The following is a 21802-nucleotide window of genomic DNA, read 5'->3' as shown; positions in this document are numbered from 1 at the left end:
AGAAAACAGTTTGGCCTGGATTTGGTTCCGTTTGCGGTTGTGGAAAGGAAAAGGAACTCGCCCACCATCTCGTTCCCACCCGGCGGAGAAGACAGAGGAATATCCTTCTCCTGATATCTGGGCTGTTGTCTGACTCACAGGGATTCTGGGTATTCATTTCCTGTGGGGAGAAAATGTGAATTTCCTGTTTAGAAAACAAAGTTTCCCCTTTGCTTTTAGGGATTGCTGTTTTTAGAGTACAGTGTTGAAAACGCACGTCTCTAATCAAATAGTTGGAGTCTGATTGCCAGAGAACCATTTTTCATCCTTTTTTGTCTTCAATCACCACAAAGCTATTACACTGTTATTCTGAATTAAAACACAAAGCAGTAAATTAAGTTGCTTTGCTTGACAAGTTTATTTTACCAATACTCCCAGGAGGTGAACTGGTAACCCCTAGCCTGCCTGTCTCCACAAGATTATATTGTATGGGGGTGATCTGATTTGGGAGCTTGATAGGGCTGTGAGATTATTAGATTGAGTGCTTTAGCTCTAGGAAAATATTACCTGCAGGAATGAATGTTGACAAAATTAGAGGCATGAGCAGCAGTTTACACCCTTTATGGCAGGAAAGAAAACAGGAAGGATACAGGAGCAAAACATCAGCAATTCTACCATGAAACCTAAACGAAAACAGCAGCTGTGGTGTTTTGCCTGCAAAACACGCTGAACTGATTTCAGCATTAGACTGAATGCATAATGTTGCAAAAGTTCAGTTGCCATCACAGCCTGGAAATTAGAATTAGCAGATGTACATTTTCAGTTACATCCTGCATCCTGCATCAAATTTTAAACCCTTAACGAAACCGTTCCCAGCCGTTACATTAAGTGCAAAAAATATATATATTAATATAAATATAAATATACAGGTGTATACAGTAGTGTGCAGCATGATTATACACTTAACACAATGAAGATAAATCAGAAACCAAGAGCTATTCAAGTATTTATTTCATGTAATATCGGTTCATACAGATGAAAATAAGTAAGCCGATAACAATATATTGTGAAAACAAAAATAATTGTCTTTTTTTTCTCTTTGGAGAAAAAAGTCAATATCTAGTGTGGCCACCCTTTGCATCACATATTTTTTCTATTTCTTCACTCGTTAAACCATTCCATATGGTTTGAAGTTCATTCCAAGGAGATTTTTTCCATGTTACAACAGATTTATTTGTCTTGGTGTCCAGCAAATCCCAGATTTGCTCAATTGCTCCTTCCGTTGTGCCATCATGTTTAACACTGTGACACTGTTCAAAGTTCATGTTTCCTTAAATACTGGAACAACTGACCATCATAAGTAATTTTGCAGAATAATATCACTTCAAACCAGTTTAAACAAATTGTTTAGCATCAACAATCATGGAATGAGCCTTTACTTTTTGCTATGAAAAGAAAAAAAATATGAAGTCTTTCAGTGTTTCTGTTTATTAGCCATACGTTTACCCCAATGTAACTGTGGGAATTATTTTTTTGTTCTCATTGCCCACAATAGTATTATTCAATACATTTTCACCTACATTTAAAGAAGTAATATATTAGGACCCCTTTTAGACAAACGTGGTGGTGTATAATCATCACTGCACACTACTGTATATAAATTAATATGAATATTACAGTGGCATTGCACTGAGACTAAACACCAGGGTGAATGTGACACACAAAGGAGTGCAGAAATGGCACAATCAGTCAAAAAAACATCAAACAACAAAAGTTAACTAAGTCCTTTAGGAAATAAATGTCCGATGCTATACAACTGTAATTAAATGTGTTTGTTAGGTGCGATTCCAATCTGATTGCTGAATTTTCCAGGCACACATTCATGCTACAAACCTTCCATTCCACCTCATCCCAAAGTCATAGGGCAGGGGCAGTCAGTAACATAGTGGTTAAGGTACATAACCGGACCCCATAAGGTTGGTGGTTCAAACCCCGGTGTAGCCATGACAAGATCCGCTGTGAAAGTGTGAAAAGAACACACCATCATAGAAAACCATTTTACAAAAAATAGTACATAATAAATGTAATGAAAATGATAATAAAAATCAATGACAGCAACAATAAGAAGACAAATATATGGCAAATATTGGCCACTTGGGGGGGAAAGGGGGCAGGTGGTTGGGCATCCTCTGCATATGCCCGCTCTGTTTGGCTGAGATCTGGGGACGGTGCAGGCTATTGGAGTAAACAGAAGACACTGTCATGTTCATGGAACAAGCTGAAGATGATGTGTCACAATATCCTGCTGGAAGTATCCATTTGAAAATGGGAAGCCCAGTTTTGCCCAATGTAGCCTCATCGTCCTGTTCTTAGCAGACACTCATAGAACCCAGCATGGTCTTCAGCTGCTGTAGCCTATAATGCCAATAACAGACTGCAATTTATCAAATAGGCTATTTCTTTGTGTGAATTAGTGACTTTAGATCAACCTCAGCAATCACTTGCGTTATACGTCAAGGCTCAATTCTTGGACCAGGATTGTTCTCCTTATATATGCTACCCTTAGGACATATTATTATCGATCAGCGTAATATTTCTTATCATTGCTTTGCAGTCGACCCCCAGCCATTCAGTAAAGGCAAATTATACAAAGACATTGGCTTTGGAGGTTAAAGACTTGGACTTTTGGCTGTTCCAGAGTGTAGACTAAAGTCAAGAGATGACTGAACTTCTGCTGCAATGGTCACAAGGTTCTGGAACAGCTTTCTATATAATATCAGGTCTACTGATACGGTATCTGCTTTTAAAACCTAAAACCTATCTTTATAAAACCGCTTTCTGTGATAACTGTGCCTTTTCCCTTTTTCATTCTCTGTTGTTCATGCTCCCATTTTATCATTTCCTTTATTTTTTTATTGAATCTTACTTTTACGGTTTTCTTCTTGTTTTATTTTATTCTTTCTTCTCCTTTTATTATTGCCATTATGTATATCATTATTGTATTTGCTGTTTGTTATTTATCTCTTCTGTAGAGCACTTTGTGCTCTGTGCGTGAAGGTGCTATATAAATAAAATGTATTATTATTATTATTATTATTATTATTATTATTATTATTATGTAATGCAAGGCATATGTTATCAGGAGGCACAGGGCTATTGTCCATGTAACTGATGCACAGGCTGGCCTTATAGAAACACTCATCATGCCAACTAAAGCAGGCTTCTGTGGCTCCATACATGAGTCTCCACAGCTATGCATCTGTGTTCCAGCCTCAGCCCTTGGGTGGAGGAGTATTATTCTTACATATCAGAGGTGGAATTATGGGAACTGTTGGAGGCTTATCAAACAACGCATTAATTATCTAGTTGCTCTGATAAAGGTTTTGGATGCCTCACTGCAGCACTTGGCTTCAGCAGCATTTTATATCTGAGATACCGGTATTTTGGTGATGGTAGTCATACATTGTCTGGCTGTTAGGCATGCTTGACAAAACACTTGGCTACATGACAGACCTTTCCCAGAAGCTGAGTTAAAAGAAAGAAAGGAGAATTATTTAGACGTGCAATTTACTCGTGAAATACAATCTGCTGCCTACTCAGAAAACACATCTTCTACCAAAACAAATTATTTTTTGAAAAATAATTTACAGACAAAAATGTTTCATGATATTACTCCTTCCAAGCACAGCAAGTGCTTCTTGAGGTTAATGCAGTTTATAAAATCGCCTCTTTTTCTGGGAATGTAGGTAACTTCTGTCAATAACATATAAATGGATATCAACATGAAATAAATGAATGAATTGATAAATGCAACATAAACATCATAAAATAACTTTTGCGACCAAAGTATTTTTGTATGTTTTCTAACCTCTTTCCCACTCTTTCTAATCTCTCTCTCTCTCTCTCTCTCTCTCTCTCTCTCTCTCTCTCTCTCTTCTCTCTCTCTCTCTCTCTCTCTCTCTCTCTCTCTCAGTCATTCTCTCACACTGATGAGCTGACTTCCTCCTTTCCCCAATTGTTCTAGAACCATGAGAATGGAACCACATGGGGACCAGCTGTTCCCAGAGGACACAGCGAGAACACAAACGACAGGTTGGGCGTCACCCCTGCTTCACCATGTTATGTTCAGCCATCAACCAATGATGGACAGTCTCACAACTTATTCACTGATCCACAGACCACTTCTGGAATCCAAGGTTGTTTTTACTACATTGCTGGCATTATTATGTCCAAATTGTCTCCCAGTCAATTCTCCCCAAATCTCTGCTGTTTGTACTATACTGAATATGCTTGTCATTACTAGCATGTCATTACTAACATGTTTTGATTATTAGCTGCTTCCATAATGGTTTCCCCAACTCCACCGCCCCACTTTTCTCTTCTTCTTTTATTATTATTTTTTTTTGCAATGCTTGATACGTGACAGGAAATTAAGTAAGAGTTATGAAATACAATTATGAATTTCAGTAATTATGGGAAACTTCACCCATCTGAGTCTGCTCATGTGGGACACTGTCGTGATGCGCCTATGAGTGCAGAGCGATGTAGGGAAAATGAATCAGCATGCTGTTCAAACATAGTTTAGAAGTTTATTTTTTATTTTTTAATTGCGTTCTAGGGTGCCTTTCTAATACGTATTTCTTCGAGAATTGCTGAGTTGCTGTTAAAAACAACCAGTCGATGCTTTCAAAAATAATTTATCGGTCTATGTCGTGAATAACCTACAGTGGCGAAAGCTATGCTGTTTATGTCAAACAGAAACGAAATCTGTTAGTGTAGCTTTTATAGCCTACATAGAAAATGAGCTATGTTCACATCTGCGACAACTTAAACTACCATGCATGTATGTGTATGTATTTATTTTGAATAGGAAGTCTGTGCTATGGGTAAATTTGTGATCTTTCCTGGAGCTGTCCTGCGTGCCCACCAGAAAAAATAACTGCACACTTGAGTATGCTTTCATTTGTTTTTCTCCAACTTCCTTGACTTTTCATTGGCTGAGAGGGATGCTGTGGGATCTTATTGGACAAAAGATTTCCCCTTGGTTTAACAATTACGGAGTTGAGCATCCTCTATATTACAGTCCCGCTTTAACTCTGCCTCATTAAACTGGCCAAGGACGCAGATAAAAACAGAGAGAAGAGCGCAAAACATTTTTGGCCAATAGAAAGTCCATCGTTTCCAGCAAGAAAAAAGAAAAGAAAAAACTACCAGACCAGACGCATCAGAAAGTATAGTCAACGAAAATCGTCAAGATGGTTTCAACTTGTTTGGAATTAGTGAATTTGGGATTATGCCTATGCGGCACGCTCCTGGTGATGGTGGCGTGTGGACTGCCCTCGTGGAAAGTGTCCGCTTATATTGCGGGCAACATTGTGACCTCTCAAACCATAAACGACGGGTTGTGGATGTCGTGTGTGATACAGAGCACGGGACAGTTGCAGTGCAAGGTGCACGACTCCCTGTTGTCGCTCGGCAAAGACCTTCAGATCGCACGTGCTTTAACGGTCATCTCCTCGGTCATGGGCATAATCGGAATGTTTGTGGCTATTGCCGGTGCGCAATGCACCAACTGCTTCACGACGCAGACAGTGAAAGCCAATCTGGTTAAAGTCGGCGGTGCAATTTTCATTATCAGCGGGTTGTTCGTCCTGGTACCTCTGTGTTGGATGGCGAATAATATAATAGCAGATTTCTACAACTCGGAAGTCCCATCAACGAAGAAACGCGAGATTGGAGCCGCAATTTACATTGGATGGGCAGCTGCAGCACTCCTGTTGCTTGGCGGCTCAATGTTTTTCCTCCCATGCCTGGCGACTCCTAGCTTTTCTTACCCAGTTAAATACGCCTCAACGAAAATGACCTCGCAAAATGGGGACTTTGGTAAAAACAACTATGTCTAGCTCAGCATTTTCTTTTTGTGGATAAATATGTTGCTTTTTCCCAATGCAACGAAGTACCCTCTGCCCCCAATAATAATTTGAACGGGTAGGCCCACTGGACTTGAAAAAAAAACATTGATGACAAATCAACAGATGATAGCCAGAACTGTTAAAAACAGATGTTCAGTAGAACAGTAGATACTTGCATTGTATTTCTTATTATCTGTAATTATTATTTGCATTCATCTTAAACCTTAAACCTTTAAAATGCCACCGGGGAAAAGTTCTCTGTACATCAGTTTGATTTAGTTTCTCTCTGTGTAGGCTGTTTTGCTTTGATACTTTAGTCTACAAAGAATTGCCTATACAATGTATACGTTATAGTAGACTCACTAGTGCATCGATGTTCCTTTCTCCTGTCATTGTATTTTGGAGTGACATGTTATGTCTATAATGAACGCAAATTACCGTATTTACCGACACTGTATCGTGGCAAATATGGTCTGCATGTTATCAAACTTTAAAAGTGGCTAATAGGAAGAATCTGTGTACATGTGTACAGTGAAATAGCAGGATGCTGTCGTATTTATAACCTGACAACGTGTATATCTCTCCACGGTAGAACTGCATCGGGTTACATACTTTGTAGTCTCATTAAATACAATACGTGAATAAACAGTTATTTTAAATATGTTGTGTTGTTGGGTGACTACATCTTTTTCATACACCCTTTTGGTCAGAGATAGAACGACCAGACAAAAATATTACAAGGGGGGGAGGGGGGGTGGCATCTCACGCACAGCAGCAGCAGGTCAGGTGCAGGATTACTAAGAGCTTTATCACAAAACAAAGGAGTAATTAGACACACTAGGAAGACGGAAGGAACTGTGGGGGTGGGGGGTTGCACCTTTTCATAAACACTCCTCACAGCCAGATGTGGGATATGACTTCAGGATTGGCTTTGTTAACACAATGACCTCGCACCATCTCTGGTAAAGGGGGGTTGGGGGACATTTCCCAAGTTCATAATTCTGTCAAGTGCCAGATCAGCAGACCTCTACCTCTGGATGCAGCCCACATTTCCTTCATAAGATGGTTTCCTCGGAGGTAAGAGAGGCCAGCTAGGTGGATCATGGAGAAGCCCGTCTCCAGTCCCAGAATGAATTCCTCTGCAGGAGGTATGCTGCCTCCTTCACAAAATATGGAACGAACAATCCCACACACTTACAGGACAGATTAATTAGGTGTATGCAGGGATAAACTTGTCTATAGTTGGGATTCAATCAATTTCTCCAAAAAATTGGGAAATGATTACAAGGAATAATTATACTTTTTCACAGTTTGGTAAGTTTAGGCACACAAACTAATTCAAAATGTTCCGTTTGTTTGGTGGTCAAATTTCAGGACAATTTGTGATTGAAACCCAGCCTCTATTTGCAAACTAGGAACAGCTTAATTGTTGAATGTTGAATTTCAAAAAGAAAAAAAGTAACTGAATTCCTGCAGCCAGGGCTGGTTCAGCAGCCAGTCATCTGGTCATTGAACTATCTGATAAAGGGATCTGAAAACAAGAACACAGCGTGTCAGCAAAACTGACCTATTCTTGATTATCTGCCCAAATTTTCATGAACTTTTGCTCCTGTTCCAAGAAGTCTGGTTCCATGCTAATGAAGATGGTCAACTAATCGAGCTTCCCCTTTCATTAATGGGGAATTCAGCACATTTTGCTGAATGTGGAAATAAACATGGAGCCTTATCAGCTAGGCAGCCGATTTCCTGTCAGTACAGTCACGAACAGTCCCCTCCAAAAGTATTGGAAAGGCAAGGCCAATTCCTTTGTTTTTGCAATACACTGATTACATTGGGGTTGAGATAAAAAGATGAGCATGAGACAAGAGTTCAGAATTTCAGCTTTTATTTCCTGGTATTTACACCTAGATGTGTTAAACTACTTAGAACATAGCACCTTTGGTATCAGACCACCCCATTTTTAGGTGAGAAAAATTATCTGTGGCTCATCTCTGTACTTCTTTGCAGATTGTAATCTCGCCTTCCGATTCTTACTACTGACGAGTGGTTTTCATCTTGTGGTACACCCTTTATATTGCTGCTCTTCTTCGAAGGTTGATTGAGATACCTTCACCCCTGCCCTGTGGAGATTGTTTGTGATGTCACAGACTGATATTTTTGTGGGGTTTTTTCTCACAATGTTTCTGTCATCAACTGCTATTGTTTCCTTTGGTTGACCTGTTTCGTGTCTGTTGTTCAGTACGCCAGCGGTTTCTTTCTTTTTCAGGACATTCCACATTGTTACACAAGCTATCCCCAAGGCTTGTGCAATGGCTAAAACCAAACGCCTAATCCCAATAGCAATTTTGGCTGTTTTCTAAGCATGAAAATCGCTTGTTTTCTCCCAAAGACAGCTCCCTGGTCTTCATGCTGGTTTAGCTTTTCTAACACAAATGCAGTCTTCACAGGCAAAACCCAAAGCTAAAACCAAGAGTAGACATTCAGAACTATTTATTTTTATGTTTAACCAATCTTACATCTGGGCACCAAGAAACACCTGTCAGTCACATGTTCCAATACTTTTGCTCACCTAAAAATTGGGTGGTCTGATATAAAAGGTGATGTGTTCTAAGTTGTTTAAAAAATCTAGATTAAAAAAAAGACCAATAAATAAAAGCTGAAATTCATCTTTTTACCTCAAATTCAATTATCTTCAGTGTATAGTGAAAACAAAGGAATTGCCCTTGCTGAATTCTGTAGGCCATGTGATCGTTCACTCATGTGCAGTTACAATGTGTCCAAATAGAGTAACTAAAAATACAGTATCCTCAAGTCTGGCCGGCTCTCATGGAGTGGCATAATTGGCTCACTGCTCCAGAGGGAGGGACTTGGCAGGGTTAGCGGATCACTGCGCACAACAGCACCCCGGGCTCCTCGGAATCACAGTCATGGGCATGAGACGAGACGGCTTGAAGAAGGCGTGTTGCTCTCCTTCGGGCCGCCGAGGGACGGGGTTTGGGCGGTGTATCCCCCAGCTAACACTAATTGGATTAGATGGGGTATAATTGGCTACCAAATTGGGAGAAAAAGGGAAAAATCTGAAATAAATCTAAATCTAAAACAAAATGCAGTATCATACAATTAAAGACCCGTTTGTTGGGTCATAAGGAATTATCTCAGACTTACTGAGTGTGTAATATTTGGTGCAAACAGCTTCTCAGGCGTTGTAGTCAGTTGTGTTCACGCGCTGCCTTGGGGCAGGCATAAGCATCTTGATTTTAGACTTTTAATTACCTTTGGAGACTGTTATTGGCATTGGTCAACATGAGGACCAGAATTGTGCCAATGAAAGTCAAGAAAACTGTTATGGGGTTGAGAAATTACCAACAAAAAAAACATCATTAAGACAATGACACTTTGTACTCTTTGTACACTTTGTAGTTTTAATAAATCGAGGGTGGCATGACTGGCTTTATATGGTAGTGGTTCTGGAGAGTAATGCAGAGGTATGACACATGCATTTTTCACTACACTTTAACAAAACATATATGCAAATGACAAGAGAATTTGTACATGACTGAAACATTTTAAAGTCTACATTTTAAATATGCAGTATATAGAAATTTGAAGCCCTTATGTCATCTGAAAATCTGTTCAAGGCATGACTACAGTATAGGCCACACTATTGTGGAAAAGAGACATTCTGTACTCGTTGAACTCGTGTTACCAACTGGAATCTTCCTGTCGTTAAGAAGCGGAGAGGATGCAAGAAACAGGAGATGAGGATTTTGTGGGTCTAGGGAAACTGCGCAAACACACAACCAGTAAAACAGAACAGACATGCATGAGGAGCACAGAGGGGTCATGAGAAATGGATAGTGAGACCTTAACAGTCGCTTAACAGGGTGGCACCACTCAGGATGGGCGTGTGAACAACACAGGAAAAGATTCTAAATATTATTATAACGTGAGTGGCACAGTTTGGTACGTGTACTATCTGCTTGCAGTCAGTGTTGGGAACTGGGTTTACTGTTGGGGAATTTATTTTCCTCTTCCGCGTGTTCGTTTAGGTGGGGATGAAGACAGGACACTTGAGACCAAATTCAATGATAAACTATTTAATGAGACAACTTAGTAAGCAAGGAATACAGATAACAACTGAGCAGACTCTCAACCAATTTGCTCAGCTGACATCCAGGAGTGCGCACACTTCTTCCAACTTCAAACCACTCTTTATTCCCTCATGATCCTATGCTGATTGGTCGGTGTCTGTGATGGACTGAGAACATCTGCTTCTCCTCCAATCAGAAGGCATCCTTATCCTTAATTCCAAGAAGCCACAGTATTTTCTTGTGACTTCAAGACAAGATTTTCGACATTTTTTAAGGTTGCAGTTAACACCATCTGGCTGAAACTTCCTGCATGCAGTGTTTGTGCAGTTGCAAGCACTTTTGATTAATAGCTCTATGCAAGTTCAGGCCTGGGTCAAGTTCAGGCCTGGGTCAAGACATTTTAAAATAATTCCACAGTTTACTGAATTTGGTCGTTAAATACTTTGCTTGTTGATGTAGTTTTGAGTGTTTGTGCCTTTACTATCAAATCCCAGGGTTATCAGGCGCTCTGCCTCCTCCAAGATCGGACGCAGACGGTTCTGGAGCATGGCGAATGTATCGACCAGCTGGCATCTTACTTAAAGCTTCACCCCTGTGCTGAATCCGTTTGAGTGTACGGCAACAGATGCTAAGTGCTAAACCTATCTTAGCAATTTAAAGAAAATGCGCAATGAAATCATTATTAGTTTTATGAATAATACATAAAGAACAAAATAAAGAAAATACTACCACATAAAGCCCATCTTAAGTTGAGCTTTTTTATGTATTTATTCTAAAAGCTATTCTTATACTGTCCACAAGGCAGTACTTCATTGGTCATTTGTAATCAAAATTTTTTACTGCATAACTGCCATAATGAAATCAAATCAGTGACATGACTGGGGCAGTGCGTCACCGTGTGGCCACTTTTGAAACATCACTGGGGGGGGGGGGGGCACTATATATATCAAACTCGTTAGTGGAGCAAATAAATATTTAGCAGATGACACAAGGTCAGGAAACTGTGCTCATGTACACTGTTAACTAAGCCACTTGGGAGCTTGATTTAACTTCTGCCCACTTTATTTACAGTTTTTTTACAATCGTTTTCACACTTGTCTCAATACCATGTCCACTTTTTCAAAACACTTAACACATTCACCATATCAATAGACCATGTGAACTAAACTGTGGATATTTTTGCATTGCTTTGATACTAAAGGCATTCAATCACCACTTCTTCCAAAATTCATGAATACCTCTCTCAGTCAGTGTTCACTACCAGCAAAAGTCTATACAAAAACAGCTAATTTTGCAGACATTTAGATACTCTGTTCAAAACAGTTAACTTTTAGTTAAAAACCAAAAAAATTCTGATCACTGTTGATAGAAATATGTTGTATTTTGACAGACAAATGAAACTATATCCTTGACAGATCCTTCTGATTTTAGCAGAAAGTTTATTCAATTTATTCATTTTATTTTTTGTTTGCAGCCTTCTTACCATCGATACAAAAGTCATACTTGCATTGAAATGTGCATGTATATAGGGAAAATATAGATGTAGTTGTCACTGAAGAGATTTTTCCACTATTACTGCTGTATATGTATTGCTGAAACACCTGGCTGTCATTTCAGCGAACAACCTACCCAGGTCTTTTTTGTTTGTGTCCCGTTACCACATATACAAAAGGGGCCATCTTTGGATTGGCATTTGCATTCTTTAGCCTTGGTGAGGAAAATGGATGCAGCCATAGGCAGAGGAAGAAGACGTCGTGGAAGAGCCAGAACAGTTGCGTCTGATGAAATCAGTGCCACAGTCATTGATAATGTGGTAAATCATGGTCTGTCCCTGAGAGAAGCAGGTTTGAGGGTTCAACCAAACTTGCCTAGATCCACTGTGGCTTCAATATTGAGGATTTTCAGGCAAACCAACAGGTACTATACAGTATTTACAGCATTCTGACTGAAGGAGTTCAATTGATGTGTATATTACAGTAGTATTGTGATTTGAGAAGTTTCCAGAAAAAGCATATTTCCAAACATTGACAGTGTAAGCACTACAACCATTTCAAGAGTGCTCCAGAAACATCAGATCAGATAACAGTTGTACACTGTCCCCTTTGACAGGAACTCTGAGGGTGTCAAGGAACTCAGGTACCAATGTGAAGTTTATGAAGGTATATGTGAAGGTTTATAACCACCACCCACATGACCAGATGTCACTTCTAGATGCAATGGCTGCTGGGTGTATGGACATAACAGTGGAACACATCCAGGGCTGGATAAGGCACGCAAAGAGATCTTTTCCTCGGTGTATGGCAAAAGATAATATTTGGTGCGATGTTGATGAAAATCTTTGGCCAAATGCAGAGGACAGGATGGATGGGCCAGGCCAACAGTAGATTTCTGATACTGATAGGCAGACAATATATGTGGGAATTACTGTATATAGTGAAAATTTTGCTACTTGGTATGTATATGTTATTGACTGGAATATATTTCGAGTAATTGACTGTATTGTATTTTTCTTTTCTGAACTACAGTATATTGCACTGTGAGCAAATGGCAAAATATTATAAAACCCCCTTAAGAATACTGTTGCTTTTGTGATTTGTTTCTCATCATATATTGTTTTATATTACACAGTAAAAATTGTTATCCTGGGTTTCCGATACAGTAAAACATTCATTCATACAGTTTACTGTAAATTTACCACACTAAGTCATGAGAGGCAAACCAACTTTTGGGAGAGGCAAACCAACAGTTTCTTTAAAAGTTTAAAAATCAAAAGTTTCTTTAGCTACTTGGCTTGAAATATTTGTGGATGCAAAAATAGAGGAAAGGGAAACACATAATATATGTATTTAGCAATGCTCCAAGTTGTTTGTGTTTTGTAGTTCATTGTACATTGAGAGAAAAAGTAGTCTTATGGGAGAAAGCATATGCTATAGTTAAGGCAGCATGAGTTACTTTTGGGTGAAATATGAAGTGTTTTGGTGGTTGAAGTGCATTTTGCACCAAAGGTTAACTGATGTGCTCAGGAGCACACTGTGTGAAGAGTTTTGAAAAAGTGGACATGGTATTGAGACAAATGTGAAAACGATTGTAAAAAACTGTAATGGTCCCAGAAACAAATACTGCACCACATACTGAACTTCTGATTATTAATTTATTTCTTAAAAATGGCATAATCTACAGAATTCACATTATTTATATACAAGTTGCCAGAAAACAAAAGGAGTTGTGTGAAAAACAATGCACCTGTAGCTAGCTTTTCAGTGTTCTATAAAACAAACACGCACTTCATTCTACAAGTGTAGGTACCGGCTACAGGTGCAGGCACTCTGTTATGTCTCCCCCCGTAGGCCAAAATGGGAGTTGCATGTCCAAGTGGACATGAACCACCGGCACTTCAGGAGGGACAGCTTTGTCCCTGAAAGACTTTCCCAAAACAACAAAACGTTCAAGGTTCAAAATTAAATAATACACGGTTTCGCGGTGCTTCTGGAAGAAACGGCGATGAGCGGGTTCCTGTTCCTCTCACCACAGTGGCGATTTGGCCCAGGTCTACAGGCGCAGTGAGGGGTGCAGGGCGGGGCGGGGTGGGGAACAGCAGCGCCCCCCTCAGGACTGATACTCTTTGAGCAGCAGGTTGGCGATGACCAGCCTCTGGATCTCGCTCGTCCCCTCGTAGATCTCGGTGATGCGGGCGTCGCGGTAGTGCCTCTCGGCCGGCATCTCCGTCACGTAGCCCATGCCCCCCAGCACCTGGATGGCCTTGGGCGGGAGGAAAGGGAACCGCGTCACACAGAGCGGTGCCGAAACGTACACCACGGACAGCCACCCCTGGAGCCGCGGAGCTGCAGGGTCTGCTGGTTGTGGTTGTCACGCGGCACTTAACTGCAGTCAAGCGCTTTAACGTTTAACTAACAATTAATTCACCTCGCTGGTTTCTTTGGTCTAAATCCGGGGTTGCTGACCTCAGCCCTGGAGGGGCGCATGGTCTGCTGGTTTCATGAAGTGCTTAATTAAGTGTTGCACTCATCACCTGGCTTCTTGTGTCTAAACTGGGTGCTGATTACTTTAAAGGTGAAAACAAGTCAGCAGACCTTGTGTTTCTTCAGGAACAGGGTTGGGGTCCCCTGATGTACATTACATATACTCTTATGGTTAATTTGTGTATACTGTATATGGTTTAACACCACATCATTTAATGATAGAGCAATGAAAGACACACAGCTGATAAAGAACAAGCAAAGCATGTGATGTCTTACCATTATCTTCTTCAGGCAGTGCAAGCAAATGTAATTGATAACATATAACACTCCTGTGTTTCCCCCAAAGTCATTTTAAAAGAAGTAACTGGATCAGAAGCTTGCGTTACATGCGTAGTAAACCCAACACGAGCGGTGTGTGTGTGTGTGTGTGTATGCACGGACACACACTCACCTGGTGGGAGATGAACGTAGCAGCCTCTGATGCAGCCAGCTTGGCCATGGCGGCTTCCTGTTAGACAGGAAGTAGAGCGCAGTGAGCAGTTGAGTGAGTGTGCGCGCAAGCTAATGTGCATGTGATCAAAAGTGTGAGTGGGTGTGTGCATGCGTGATCGAAAGTGTGAGTGGGTGTGCGCGTGTGTGATCGAAAGTGTGAGTGGGTGTGTGCGTGTGTGATCGAAAGTGTGAGTGGGTGTGTGCGTGTGTGAGCGCGTGTGTGCACGTGTGTGCGTGTGTGCATGTGTGCGTTGCGCAGTGCAGGCCAAACTCGCCTTAGAGAAGGGTTTCTTAGCGTCTCGTAGCAGAGACGCCTTCCACGTGAGAAGACGGGCACTCTCTACTGCCACAGCCATGTCTGCCAGTTTAAACTGGGAGAGAGAAACAGCGTCACACACATATTCACACACAGGAATAAGCTCACACTCACAACAGGGCTAAGCACGTCCTATTCCCACTTTATTTAGGAATGAAGGTTTGCAACCACAGTAACCCCACTTTAGATAACCACTGGAGAGGGTGGACATCCGTGGTCCCACGTGCTATTGCCAGCTAGCCTGCTTTTTTTTTTTTTTTTTACACTGCAGACTACAGCTAAGCACAGAGTTGGGTCAGAGGAAGACCTTTCATACACAGCTTTGGAATGGAGACCAGGGTCAGTCGATCAGTGGGGATCTCTCCCATACCCTGGGCCACGCAACGGAGCTTCTTGCTCACAGTCGGAACGGTCATGGTCCAGAATCTTCCAGAGACCGTGAGGCTCATCCATATCTTAATAGAATGAGCCGCCCAGCTTGACATATTTTGACACCTGACCTGTTCCTTCCTAACCATAAAGGATGTTGAAATAGTGACCATGTACCTGGATAGCCTGCATCTTGGCTATGGGCGCCCCGAAGGCCGTCCTCTTGAGCGCGTAGTCGGCTGCGCAGTCCAGCGCCGCCTGGGCGATGCCCAACGCCTGAGAGGCGATCCCTATCCGCCCGCTGTCCAGAGTTTGCTGAGAGGAGAACACCCCAAAAACACTCAGTGGGGTTCACGTGAAAGGGCGATAACGTGCATGTTCAATTGTTGAGGTGTACGCTCAGGTGTGCGTTGCGCGGGGGTTACCATGGCGATCTTGAAGCCCATGCCTCGCTGGCCCAGCAGGTTGCCCAGAGGCAGACGGCAGTCCTCCAGGATCAGGTTGGCGGTGGAGGAGGCTCGGATGCCCAGCTTGTCCTCCTTCTTACCCAGAGACACCCCGGGGTGGGGCATGGGCACCAGGAACGCGCTGATACCCTGGCACCAGCAGGGCAGAGGGAGCGAGACAGACAGGCTGAATTCACCACGTCAGGATTTTACAGTCCTATCAGAGCCTCCCTCCTTACACAACGCACATGCAGACACAGACACAATTCAGTGTCATCCAAGGTCTATATGACAGGGAATGATACCAATTAAGCAACAAAACCTGATTGTTTTGAGCTTATTGTTCTGTGGCCTTTGGGCTTATTGTCCTTATTGTCCTCTGAAGCTGCCCACTATGCAACACCTGTATTGTAAAGCAGCGACTGTCTTGTGACAGAGCGGCAACAGCTTTTGGACCAGTTGGGAGCGGTCACGTTCAGATCCAAACTGGACAGGATTCAAATGACCGTACATCTTGCACAATGCCAATACCGGTCATAGTCCTTAGGTCAAATAACCGATGAAGCATTTTCCCCGTGCTGTGCCATCTAGCCCTGGCTCCTATCCACAGCATTACTTTCAGAGCCAAATGAGCCCGCTGCACTCTTGTAATGAAGCCTTATCTTGTGCATCTAATCTTATTTCACGGCCTGTTACACAGACTGGGTTTATTCTCTTGCGTTAGAAACATAACAGAACACAGAACAGAATATTCGCTCAGAACTGTTTGTCCCATTTTGTAAAGCTCCTGACATCCGTTCTATTGATTTGAAGGGGCAATTTTCTTTAAAATTTAAAATCTTTAAGATTTAAGAGCAATTTAAGAAAAATGCAAAATTTAAGAGCACACTACTGCATCTCATTCAGTAGCTCTGAAACTGACTCTGCTAGGTTTTGGTAGGGTTATGCATCAAGTTAAAACGTGGAATTGGCCGCATTAATCGCATGGCTCTATGTGAACATCTCTTTCAAGGAGCACAGGCCTGTAAAATATTTCCCTGTGAGCACACATTTTTTCAGGAAAAAATGCACTGGATAGCCTTGAATCTTGAATCTTCATCCAAACACTTTTAGTACCGTTTCTCTTGCCGAATGTTCACGCATATTTGGTGCCGTCGAATCCGTCCTGTAGTTCTCCTGACTGCCCCCTGTGCTGCCCCCTGCTGGTGAACGCGAGCCCTACCTTGTGCTTCAGGCTCTTGTCCGTGGTGGCGAAGACGACGGCGGCCGACGCGTCCCAGCTGTTGGTGATCCAGGCCTTGGTGCCGTTCAGAACCCACTCCTCCCCTTCCTGTGTCGCTACGGTGGAGGCCGCGCCCGCGTCGCTGCCGTTGCCTGGGTAACGAGAAGAAAGGGGGGGGCGCCGAGCGTCCTCGGCATCAACCCGAGCCAATGAAACGCTCCTATGCCACTGAGAGTGGGAGGGGCTTAAGCCCTTTCATAAAAAATATAGTGCATTCAAAGCAAATATTTGGTGCTCAATCAGTTGTGACAGGTGATATTATGCATTTATTAATGGCATGAAACTCAGTTGACAGTGAGCCAGAATGCTCACACATGAGCTGAGAGGAAACCTTTGGCCAATTAACCAAGTCGACGATTAGAAATTGCTTGAGATTTACATACTAATCCATATTTGGCAACTACATTAGGCCTTTAAAGACCACAGTAAGCCAGACCTTGGGTTCACGATTCTCCATTACACCTCCCACAGCACAGTGTCCCAATCCCTGGTGGATTGATTTCCCGCTCTATAAAGAGGGAAGTGCGCTCCGTCCCGGTCGACCACCTGAGATACCAGCATAGCCCCTGGCCTGTGGGGACAGAGCAGCCCTGTTGCTATAGCAACCGGTCTGGAGTCCTTACCTGGCTCGCTCAGCGCGAAGCAGCCCACTTTCTCCCCCGTAGTAAAAGGGGTGATCCACTTCTCCTTCTGCTCTTCGTTACCAAACTTCAGCACGGGGCCCAGGTAGAGAGACTGAGGGGGACACAGAGGGGGGAGGTGTGGGCAACGCAAGTACAGGGGCACACAAACGGAGAGAGAGATAGAGCAGGAGGCCTGAGGGAGTGAGCAAAGAGCTTAATGCCACAAACTAGGGTGGAGTTGAATGCCACTGAATGTGAACTGAAATGTAATTGACCCCTGGCAGACGGAGATACATGCAGAAAATGCGGAGACAGGCAGAAACAGACAGGCAGGAGCAGACAGACACAGACTGACGTTGTTGACGCTGACGATGACCCCCGTGGAAGCGCAGCCCCTGCTCAGCTCCTCCACAGCCAGGCTGTAGGCCAGGTAATCCAGCCCGGCCCCGCCCAGGTGCTCCGGGACCTCCACTGCCATGACCCCCAGAGCCCCCAGCTCCCGCACCTGAGGAGAGAGATCCACACATCCTCACACTGCGCCTCACATACTCACACTGTACCCCATATCCCCCCTCACACTGTGCCCCATATCCCCCCTCACACTGTGCCCCATATCAACCACACTGCACCCCATATCCCCCCTCACACTGCACCCCATATCCCCCCTCACACTGCACCCCATATCCCCCCTCACACTGCACCCCATATCCCCCACACACCCCCACACTGCACCCCATATCCCTCACACACCCCCACACTGCACCCCATATCCCTCACACACCCTCACACTGCACCTCATTTTCCCCCCAGAAAAATGTATGTTTAAGTCAGGAGCACACAACTCCAGTCTTGGTGAGCAGGTGTGCCTAATGGTTAATATTCAAACCAATTATGAACTACCCTGGTTTACACCTGTACTTGACACAGAATCCTGTAATGGAAAATACAGTGGGTACCCAAGACCCAGAGAGCACCCTCTGCCCAACATTGTTCCTGGAGATATACCGTCCTGCAGGTTCCTTAATCTACTACCTCATGCAACAGCTAGAGATGTCCCAGAGTTGCTGATTAGTAGAATCAGGCGTGTCAATTAAGGGCTGAAATGAAGACGCACAGGATACAGGAGGGTAGATCTCCAGGAGTAGGGTAGGCAAGCCCTGGCTTTAGCTGCCTGCTTTTGATGTGAACCCCAGCAGGGGGTGAGTCTGCTGGCCCACGACCAAGCCAGCGACCCTCCCCCAAAGACGGGCCATCCACCAGCTGTGGCACTTGACTTATGACCCTGGAGGTGCGCACCTGCTTGGCGGGGTAGGTGTGCTCTCGGTCCAGCCTGCCGGCGATGGGGGCCAGTTCTCGCTCCGCAAAGTCCCTGCACGTCTGTCTGAGCATCTGGTGCATCTCCGGCAGCTCCGCCAGCTGAGAAAGACCACGCATCCCCCGGCCTAACACCACACCCAGCGCTGAGAGGGGGAGAGAGGGGGAGAGGGAGAGGGGGAGAGAGGGAGGGGGAGGGAGAGAGGGAATGAGGGAGACATCGCAACATAGTACAGTACTGTAAATAATTACATTATAAAGTTCACATATTAACAATATACTGCAGCACATTTTATTTCTGCAAGGGTGTGTTCTGACATCAAAGTGCAAATTGTGCAATTCGCTCACAATTAAAAGGTCTTTTCATCTAAAGTCCTTTTCAATTCCTCCACTATCCGCAATTTACTGCCATTTCTCACACACACAGTAAACACAGTGGCCAGTCAATCAGTTAAATATGAGTCCTTTTCACCATTTGTGTGTGTGTGTGTGTGTGTCCACGTGTTGCCTATAGGAGAAATAATGGAAATGGTCTTCGCATTTATTGGTACAGTTTTGTCAAGAATGATACTCTGTTTCATGTTTTCACTTGTGACTGCTTTCAAATTTACGTGCAACCTTAGACAAGCTCAATAAACTTCAGACGAATCTGCTGCTTTGCCCATATTCATGTCCAGATAAATCCCATAAGATGGTGGGTAAATTCAAAATGAGGCATTTAATTGAGTTATTAAAAATGTGTCTATGATTTATTGGGGTTAAGACAAGCAATCTGTGATAAATTTGCAACGGCAAATTAAAATATATTGCGGTCATATACATTGTTCTGTAGGCAGGCATCTTGAAACCAGTTGTGATGAATTTCCCAAATAACTCCCGACATCCCATCTCAAACAAAAACTGCGCTAAATTGCAGTCGTTTCTCTGTTTAAACAGACAGAGAAGTATAAAATTATAATCACTTTATCTTCAGGTCATGTAACGTCCAATTCTAACGCCTTATGACCGATCTGATCCTAACTGGGTGAAAGGTGAATTTACGTTTGCGCGCTCCGCTCTGACCCTTGTCCCAGTCCGCGCGCCTGCATGAAGTTTAATAGGCTGGTCTTGTTGTTAGAAATGTACCGAATATTAACTACTATGTTGTTATTTGGTGTGTATAGTTACTTCACGTCTTTGCAGTGGACTCCTGGGTCCTGCTTGACTTCACACAAGCTCAAATAACGCAGGAAATTGGCATATACGAAATATGCAATACATAAGCTAACGATGGCTTAAATAACACAATCGTTGTTTTGAATTGCTTCTAGGGTAACGTTGTAGGCTAAATTATCGTGTTGCTTTGGTAACTTAACATTAACTAGGCTAGTTCGAGTAAAATTTAACAGGAAAGTCCTAAATTGACCCCATTGCAATAGTCAAGCTACTCTAATGTTACATAAAGTCCTTTGCAAGCTGCCAATTCTTGTCAGGCGGTTAAAATAAGTTTGCGAGTCAAATAAAACATAGCAGCCAGCTACTAACATTCGCAAGCTGCAAACATGCTCTAGCTAGTCATACACAATAACCTTTAGCAGCATAAAAAACAACTTTCAGCTTGTTGACATATTTTAGGTGACCATTTTCGTACTTTGGTTACCTGACATGCTAGCCGTTTCGGGGACATTTATTATTAGTATTATATTTACTCTTAGATAGCCAACAAGAGTAAAGATAGCAGGCAAACTGTAAAAATAAAACTAACTTTACCACACGACTGACAAGCCGGTTAGCTACTGCTACGATCATGCTAAACAACAGCATTCCACAAAACAAAAATGTGTGCACAGATATCGTCAGACAACTTTTTATCTAAAGTGATCTGAACCTCGTTCGAATCGAATTTAAAATAGCAGGTAGCTAGTGACAAAAAACCATCATAAATTACTGACCTTTTCGAAAACTGAAAAGAGATGCCATCACAGGGTTCTGCTAGAGCGTATCTGTCATTGCTGTAACAAATCTACTTCTTCTTCTTCTATTGTGTTTATTCAATTGAATGAAAGCTGCATTACCTCCACCTACTGGGCTGGAGGGTTGAACAGATTAGGCCGGTTGTCAGATCCCTGTCTGCACAACCTTACCCTTCACCCAAGAAATCTCTAACATCAGCAACCCATTCACCACTTTCCACGATTCTATTCAATAGCATTTCTTTTTTATTAACGAATTTACAACACACCACTATTGCATGCTCAACACTACCCAGTACCATACACATCTCACAATCCTCTCACAATGCGTCTGTTACTATATTTAATAAGAGCATAAATAATGTCTGATAAGTAAATGATCAGACTGCCCAGATTATCAGCACTGCATTTAATGTGGTGTTCTCCATAGGTAGGTGTACAGTAGGTATTTACTTGAAAATTGTTGACTTTACTTTACTTGCATTTAGCAGATGCTCTTATCCATGGCAACTTGCAATGCAAACACAAGTGCAAAGACCATTAATCTAGGGATCAACTGCTATAATTCTCAAGAAAGGCAAAGGCAAAGTATAGTTCCAGGGGGGACAGCAAGTGCAAAAAGCAAATCAGCAATACATCTCGCATTTAGCAAAGCAACATTTTAGCATTTGTTTCATGTTCTGCAAAATTGTGGTTATACTCAGGGTGATATATGAAATATATATTTTAGTTTCGCTGTTTGTTTAGATGTCCTTTTTTGTGGTCATTTTTTATTTATTTGTATTTACCCTCCCAGGTTTACTGTGAGATTCTGTGAGTTTTTTGTTATCCTTCAGAGAGAGGGATAATATTTCAGGGTGGCACTGTGTTTGCAATGAGGACAGAGAACCACACAAGAAGAGAAAGAAAAATGGAGGCTAATGAAGACAAGCCAGGCAGCAGGGTTCATTCTCTAAAACATGTTTATTAAGGGCATCATAAAAAGTCAAGTAGATGTCCGTTACGATGCTGTCATATCTATATCTCGTTTTTTCTGGTTGAAGTCA

General features: G+C 42.5%; 2 protein-coding genes across 2 annotated transcripts; one reads left to right on the top strand and one right to left on the bottom strand.

The window, feature by feature from the left end:
* Positions 1 to 5052: 5052 nt before the first annotated feature.
* Positions 5053 to 6552, top strand: cldn5b (claudin 5b). Its single transcript, XM_061262711.1, has one exon. The coding sequence runs from the start codon at positions 5235 to 5237 to the stop codon at positions 5880 to 5882; it is 648 nt and encodes a 215-aa protein (XP_061118695.1). The 5' UTR covers positions 5053 to 5234; the 3' UTR covers positions 5883 to 6552.
* Positions 6553 to 13119: 6567 nt separating this feature from the next.
* Positions 13120 to 20844, bottom strand: acads (acyl-CoA dehydrogenase short chain). Its single transcript, XM_061262563.1, has 10 exons — positions 20736 to 20844; positions 18787 to 18950; positions 17846 to 17995; positions 17491 to 17602; positions 16808 to 16959; positions 15565 to 15735; positions 15317 to 15454; positions 14730 to 14825; positions 14414 to 14470; positions 13120 to 13741 (listed from the first exon to the last, which is right to left on the bottom strand). The coding sequence occupies exons 1-10, from the start codon at positions 20761 to 20763 to the stop codon at positions 13589 to 13591; spliced, it is 1221 nt and encodes a 406-aa protein (XP_061118547.1). The 5' UTR covers positions 20764 to 20844; the 3' UTR covers positions 13120 to 13588.
* Between the last annotated feature and the right edge of the window lie 958 nt (positions 20845 to 21802).

This window comes from Conger conger, chromosome 12, assembly GCF_963514075.1.
Source record: "Conger conger chromosome 12, fConCon1.1, whole genome shotgun sequence".
Lineage (NCBI taxonomy): Eukaryota > Metazoa > Chordata > Actinopteri > Anguilliformes > Congridae > Conger > Conger conger.
Note: the sequence above shows the minus strand (reverse complement) of the source record. Positions and strands in the feature narration are given on the sequence as shown.